This window comes from Dendroctonus ponderosae, unplaced genomic scaffold, assembly GCF_020466585.1.
Source record: "Dendroctonus ponderosae isolate FM_Combo_2020 unplaced genomic scaffold, Dpon_F_20191213v2 Dpon_F_20191213_2, whole genome shotgun sequence".
NCBI classification, from domain to species: domain Eukaryota; kingdom Metazoa; phylum Arthropoda; class Insecta; order Coleoptera; family Curculionidae; genus Dendroctonus; species Dendroctonus ponderosae.
The window spans coordinates 15197795-15204942 of record NW_026018165.1 but is presented as its reverse complement, the minus strand read 5'-3'; the positions used below and the strand labels follow the sequence as shown (position 1 = coordinate 15204942).

At 35.0% G+C, this 7148-nt stretch overlaps 1 protein-coding gene across 2 annotated transcripts; it reads right to left on the bottom strand.

Annotated features, from left to right (window-relative positions):
• On the bottom strand, nucleotides 1–3763 carry LOC109544651 (L-dopachrome tautomerase yellow-f2). Of its 2 annotated transcripts, XM_019914960.2 has the most exons (6): nucleotides 3346–3763; nucleotides 2967–3115; nucleotides 2046–2318; nucleotides 1055–1228; nucleotides 578–867; nucleotides 1–379 (listed from the first exon to the last, which is right to left on the bottom strand). In XM_019914960.2, the coding sequence occupies exons 1-6, from the start codon at nucleotides 3483–3485 to the stop codon at nucleotides 59–61; spliced, it is 1347 nt and encodes a 448-aa protein (XP_019770519.2). In that variant the 5' UTR covers nucleotides 3486–3763; the 3' UTR covers nucleotides 1–58. The 2 variants fall into 2 exon arrangements, with proteins under 2 accessions (XP_019770519.2, XP_048519831.1); XM_048663874.1 differs by lacking the exon at nucleotides 3346–3763 and having other exon boundaries at nucleotides 2900–3076.
• Between the last annotated feature and the right edge of the window lie 3385 nt (nucleotides 3764–7148).

Here is a 7148-nt window from a genome sequence, read left to right as displayed (position 1 = left end):
TACTCTGAGCAGTAAATATATAAAAAAATCAAATACAAAACATATAAAATCGCTTAGCTTAACACTGAGTGCCGCGAATGGCACTTCTTACATCATTCGTCCACACCCTGAAATTGGTCACATTGTAATCCAGTTGCCCATAGAGGAAACGTGGCATAGTATTGGTCAAGACGTAAACTTTGTCGCCGACAATCTTAACATCCGATGGATAAATCATGCGTTGATCGTCTTTGGCAACAACAGACAAAGTCTTCAAGTCCTTGTTAACATTCCAGCATCCAACAGCATTTTGATTTACTAACGCTAAGAACATGGTTCCTGTTGGTTTGTGAATGTCAGCGGTCGAGGTTTGAGATCGAGGTCCTCTGTCACCAACAATCTGAGAATTTTCACATTTATCAGGTTGTATTATTGATGAGAAAAAATTAGTTGTTAACAAAAGGAATTTTGTCTCAATTCGAAGCGTCAGTTGACGATAAGTCAGCAAATCTCAATCCAGCTTTCCTCTTGTAATTTTCTGTTTTGTGTTCAATTGCCTATTCAAGTAAGCACTTTATTTCCTGCTTGCATCACTCACCGAGAAATCATCGTCATGATAGGCTCTAGTTGCCATAGCCTCGTTTCTTAAGATTCTCGTGGACACTTTATACATATGAGTACCAGCCATTGGATGAAAGTACAAGTCTCGGTAACCGTTCGATTTGATATCGGTGAGTTCGACGCTAAAAATGCCATCGTTCCATTGAAATGAGTATCCGGCAATATTAAAATCTCCTGCCATTGGCTCCAAGTAGAAGTAATTGTGACGAACTCTCCAGGCGCGATTTTCTCTCAAGCTATACACTATGAGACCGTAACCAGCCAAGTCTTGAAAAAATACAAAAAGTCCTCGGTTATATTCAGTAGCTTTTTTACTTAGCATAGCCCTAAGTATATTATATTTCGGGACTCTGATGTCTCAAGAACAGAGTGGTTATTTTCCAGTTTGCTAGGAAATTTTCTGTTCAATCCTCACATATACTTGCATAAATAATAATATTTTAATCCACATTACCTGGAAAATATGCAAAAGCATCTCCACACGATCCTTTGGGTGTATCAATTGTTACACTAGCCAAAATTGTGGCCGGAGTTATCACGTTTTCTGGTAAGCTAAATCTGTGGATTACTTCGTCGGTTTGAAGGTTGATGATTATAATCTGATGAGGTTTTACCGTTGTTCGGTTACCTGCAATGCAAACAATAAGTTGAAGTATCGGGGTTTTTGGTGGTTTGGCAAATTCAGAAGAATTAAAAATGGTCGGAAATAGTTTCTTGCATTAGCAACAGTAACAGAACTTCAGTTCCGAGTAAATAGTGAAAACCCGCTTCCTGTGGTTATTTATAGTTTCGCAATTAGTTCCATCTGTTAGTAATCATTAGACAATAAAGACCTTCCACAAACTGAAGAATGTTTTAGCCCAAATATAATCCTCCAAAACGCCCTCTTTTTTTTTGAACAAATGAAAGAAGTCATTGTCATTATTCTTTGACTTGGATCCCAACCATCAACAGCCAACAAAGCGGAAACAAAAAGAGACAAGTTTTCTAAATATTCACAAACATCCAGTTATCATTTAATTAGCTGCCAATGTAGACCGTGTTACTCCGATGAAGAAAAATCAGATTTTTAAAGCTCAACTTCCCGCCTCGTTGATTTAAAATTATCAACACCAAAAACCTCAATACAGCTTTTTCAATATTAATTACAGAATATCCACCGCTTCGGTAATGAAAATCTTGATGTGCATTTACATATCAGGTTCTTGCATATCGCAGGTGACATTTAAAAAAGTAAAGCATATCAACAACACACCTTAATCAGGTCGCAATCTATCAACATTCTTAACTAGAACGCTTAATTCCTATTACGGAATCCATAACATTGAAGGAGATTATAATGTGTCTCAGATACTTTCCTGATTGAATTTGGTTCAATGCCATGAAACGTTATTCGTTCTGCTTTCCACAGCGTCTATTAAAAAAATATAAAAAAACGCCCTTACCAAGAGTTTCTACTATTCCAGTATCCACAAACCACATTCTGTCGCACACATCAATAGCAATTCGGTAAACTGAAACGAAATTTTCTCCTGATCCGCTCGTGTCTGGAAACCGATTGAGATTCCAACTGGGATATGGGATCAGAGGCACGTTATGCTTCTGAGCACTGCTCAGTGGCACATAGTTAAGAGTCGAAGGCACTCCCAGTCTTCTTCTGGGGATTGTGACGAATAGCTTATCTTTCCAAACATTTGCGCCCATAGGAACGTTATTAGCTAAAAAAGATAACTACAGTTTCCTTGCTAGCGACTTAGAAAGTTTAGTACATTATTTTGATGCATGAATAAGTTACCGCAGAAAGATACAACAAACAATTTACTACACGATTCCCATTAACTTGTGGTTTTTCCTTGATTGTTTTCTAAATTAATGCAAATCGTTTGTGAAATTGATGGCGGTAATCAACCGAACAAGTTCCGACGTCTGTCTTTTAACAATAAATTGTCTAACACACAGTTTAATGTTTTTTTTTGTGATTTATGAGAATTTCTAGGAATATTTTATATGAAATGGAATATATTTGGAATTTTTCTGATAATGGTAATTGACAAGAAGGAACTTGGTATAAACAGGTTTTGCAATTTTTGCCAACGAAGTAATTTATTCGAAGTGTAAAACAACTTCATAGAAATTCATCTGTGAAATTGATCAATTAAAGTATTTTACGAGTTAGTAAAATAATATTAATATAACTAATATGATGGTATAAGTGAATGCACATTTCTAAGAAAAGAAGACTGAGAATAGTTTGTTGCTCTTTTAGGCATTTATTTTCTCGTCATCCATTAAAGCTCACTTTTTTCACTTTGCATAGTTCTTTCACTTTTTTGCTCAAAACTTCTTGGTTTGATTGCTCGTCTTACCGTATTGGTAATCGATCGAAGCCGGTACTTGCATCGATTCAGAAAGCTGGCTTGGCATGTTTGATGAATTTCTTCGGGCAACATTTGCTGCATTTGTTTCTCCATCGAAAAATATTGGAGCATTCTCATTCGTCTTTTTATGTCTTGGCCTTAAACAATATTTTTATGAAATATTATTTAGTGATCTGGCCACTCATGTCACAAGAGACCCCCATTTTTAAACGTGAATAGAAATGTTAAAAATTGATTTTTATTTTTGAAGTCAAAGCTGAAAATAAAAATCTTGGACACCCAAACAATAAGCAGCAGCAAATAGCAGCAAGAAAAATGACTTCGTAAAGAACACTAAAGAGCAGTGGAAATAAAACTTCAAACTTACTGTTTGAATCTGGAACTTAGCTGACTGTCTTCAGGCCATTGAAAACTGATGCTACTCCAGGTGAATTCCTCATTTAAACCGGCACTTAAAACAAACGGTACCGCGTAAAATGTGAACAAAACAACGCTAATTAAATGCATTTTAGCAACCTTAGCAAACAATTTTCCGATAGGTCGACAACATATATTGTGAAATGCACAAACTGATGTAATTTCAAAGAGCGGCTTGCTATCGTTTTACCAGCTGGAACTGAACTAAGTCGGGATCTTGTGGTACTGCTACAAATATAGAAGTAAATTTAATTCTTGTTTACGTTTTCCAGTGTGATTGAATTTAATGGTTTTCTTTCACAGGCTAATTTTATCAGAATGCTGAAACATAATTATACACAGTAAAGAAGCACTTAAATAACATGCAAAAGCAGATTAGTGGTTGTTGTCGTAAAGAAGTGGAAAGTGATTAAATAGCACAACTTACAAGTTTTTACAATTAATATGATACTTTAGTTGACTGAAGATGCCAAGGTGAATATGCCTATTGCGCTTGTTTACATTAATTAAATTTAAATTTTACTTCAGATTAGTGTTTTCGTAGTAGATATTCATTATGACCTTTAGAAGAGGTTCGTTTATCAATTAGTTTTGATTTATCGGGTTATTTCAATTTACGAAATCAACGAATAAGATTTAGTACTGTAGTTGTTTTCTTTTTAGTCGCCTCTGTCTGTTAAGTTGCTGTTGCACGTTGCACAATTTCCGTAATATTTAAGGCACTGTTTGATCCCTAATTATTTTACTTTACTACTAAAAATACTTACTAAAAATTATTTTTCTCAACAATGACTACCACATAATGAATGAGCATTTTGTCAACATAATACAAGTATTCAAATGACAAAAAATTGCCTTAATAATAAATTGCTCGCATGTTGTGAGTGACTAATTTTGATAATTACTTTAAGAGTTTTGTTCCAATGAAACGAAGTGTTAAAGCTTGGTGTTTCAAATTCGCGTTTTAACGCTTATATTTTCTGTTGTCCAGTACTTACTTAAGTACCGAAACTTTCTAAAAAAGTGTCATAATCTTAGTTTAAAAAATTAGCCGTTCTAAAGTAAAATTGAGTGTTACAATACGTACCTACATAGATAATGTTTATTTTTATTGGGAAAAATTATTGTCGAAGTGTGAATGCTCCAAATAAAGCCACTGTTAGAAGATTTATGGAAAAAAGTTGATCAAACTGGGTCTGTGAATAATGCGAAAACATGTGTTCGTCTTGGAATTTTATTGATTAATTTGAAAGTTTGCTTTTTAAAAACAATTTATTTTTATAATTATTAATTATTACAAAAAAATAGATTTTAGTTGTAACCGAACCTTAACTATGAATTGTGACTCGCATATTTTAAGACTGTCTTTAGACTGACTAAGACTATCTGAGACTGAATTCTTATGACTTATGATTAAACATCTAATGACTAAATGCTCGTTTCGGCTGTGGCTTCTTTTATAGTTAAATAATGCTGACAAATCCCTAAAGCCAACAATGCCACAAAATGCTCTTTTATTTGAAGCTCAAATCCGGGTTTCTTATTGAAAATTGCAACAACTTTTATATTTCTTTGCGATTGCAAATTACCCAGTGATTATACAGATACTGAAACGCAGAGTGGAAAAACGTCTTCAAGTTATAAGACACAAGCAGAAGTTACTCAATTTAATTCGTGTTTCTTGCGGAAAATCCCAAAGAAGGTTAAGTCTGTATAGGTGATTACTCTTTATTCCACCATTATGCCACCTCTGAAGATGCGAGTCACTCATGTTTGCGAAAGGTCCGAAAGCAATTTTCCAAAGTTTCCCAACATTGGGGTCAAGAATACAGTGGGATTTTGCAAGTCCTAGACTTAATTGTATATATTTTGACCTACAATTTAGTATTGAAAATTTATTCCTGATGATGAAAATGCATGTTTTCCAGATCTGCACATTGCAATAAAGATTTCCTTCTCTGCAACCAATTCTTCAAGGTTTTCACTAATTGCAGCTTTACGTGAAGATTGCCCAATCATCGATTACATGTAATGATCCCAGTCCCGTCTAGACAAAGAACACCAGTAACAACGCTTGATGCACTGAATTCTTAAAAATGTTGAATTTTCTGTGTTTGAATTGATAACGTTTAATCTTAATTAATTCCAATTTGTCGCTCTTAAATGGTGCGAGTCCAATAATATTGGCCAACATTTAATAATATTGGACAATATTATAAATAACAATAAAATGTAGTCAAATTCGACATTTAATAATATTGGGGTTGGGCGAGCATTGAACGGTCCTTCTATCAACGAAATATTTTTAAAAGTTAACTTTGTTGATTTAAGTGGGTGCTTCCAAAACATATTGCAAGTGCACATATATTTACTTAATAAATACACTGGTTGGAATTTGTTGTAGCAAAAGAATTATCCCGATCTCGGCGTTTGAGTAAATAATAATATTATTCCATGTATAATTAATCTCAATAACACCCAGCTATAGTTTGCTGTTATAAATTATTCCAATTACTAATTCCTTTGCATGTTTTCCTGCACACCCATTTCTGTCTTAAGTTCTTCACAGAACTACATATTTACTTTTCTTGTGGTATTAAAAATAGTAGGTAAATTCCCTGTTGGTAAAACTGGAAAAAGAAACCTAAGTCCTATTGAGTGCGTTTTGCCACCCACCGAGAAATCCAAATCCCGTTTACCGTAAATGTATGAAAATCCATTTTGTTTGTTCATCGTATCGAATTCAATTCGCCTAAACGTGCGTGCGTTCTGCTCAACATTTATCGAATATTCAAAAACGAGGCCACTTTACGAAATAAATCAACTCCAAACAAATATTGGCTCAAGTTTTCCGCTACTACAGTTTCAAATACAAATGTTTGCCTACTTATGTTATATTGGATCGGATTTTTATGGTTCCTGCCTTTAGACTGCGCTGCTTATGTAAACAGCAGCCCTCTTTGGTAGAAAAGATGAAGGCCCAGACCGAAGACACGGATAAAAGGAATAGCCGCAAACCTTTTAGTTTTGGTAGACGGTAACCATTGTATAGCTTTGGCCAACAATGCGGTACATATTTTGCAAGAAAATAAGGGCACCCCCACACGAGCGACTTTTTGTAGCCGCTACTAGCGTCTGCGAACGACAGCTGTCGAGGATGGAACCTGCTCCATTCTCAAGGTTAGACGCAGCGTCTAAGAGCCGCTTCACAACGGCCACTCTGCAGCGCTGCTGAGAACTGCGAGACACCTAACAAGAATAGGGGAATTAGATGAATTAGAAATGTTGCGTGCGCATGTCCAAGGAAAAATCTTCAATTGATTAATACTGCCTCCTAGAAAACATTACTCAAAGGCAACTATGTCTGTTTCAAACATCCGAAAATATGTAAAAACTAATTTTCACTGGTAACTTGGCATTTTCGGAAACCATCTACATCAAGAAAAAGAATAAAAATATTGTATATACTTTGCTGACTGTGTTTCAATTCCAAATCAAATTCATTCCTGGGTTTCAGTCATTTACTGTCTCTATTTATCAATCAAAATGCAATAAAAGACATCGAAACGTATTTTGATTGATAATTAGAGACAATAAATGACTGAAACCCAGGAATGAATTTGATTTGGAATAAAAAATATTCCCAATTCTTTGATATAAAATAGTAGTTTTCGATACAAGGGCGAAAAATGTCGTTTTTCGAACGACGACGGCGTTTGACACCCGAGACGAAGTCGAGGGTGTCAATCCGTC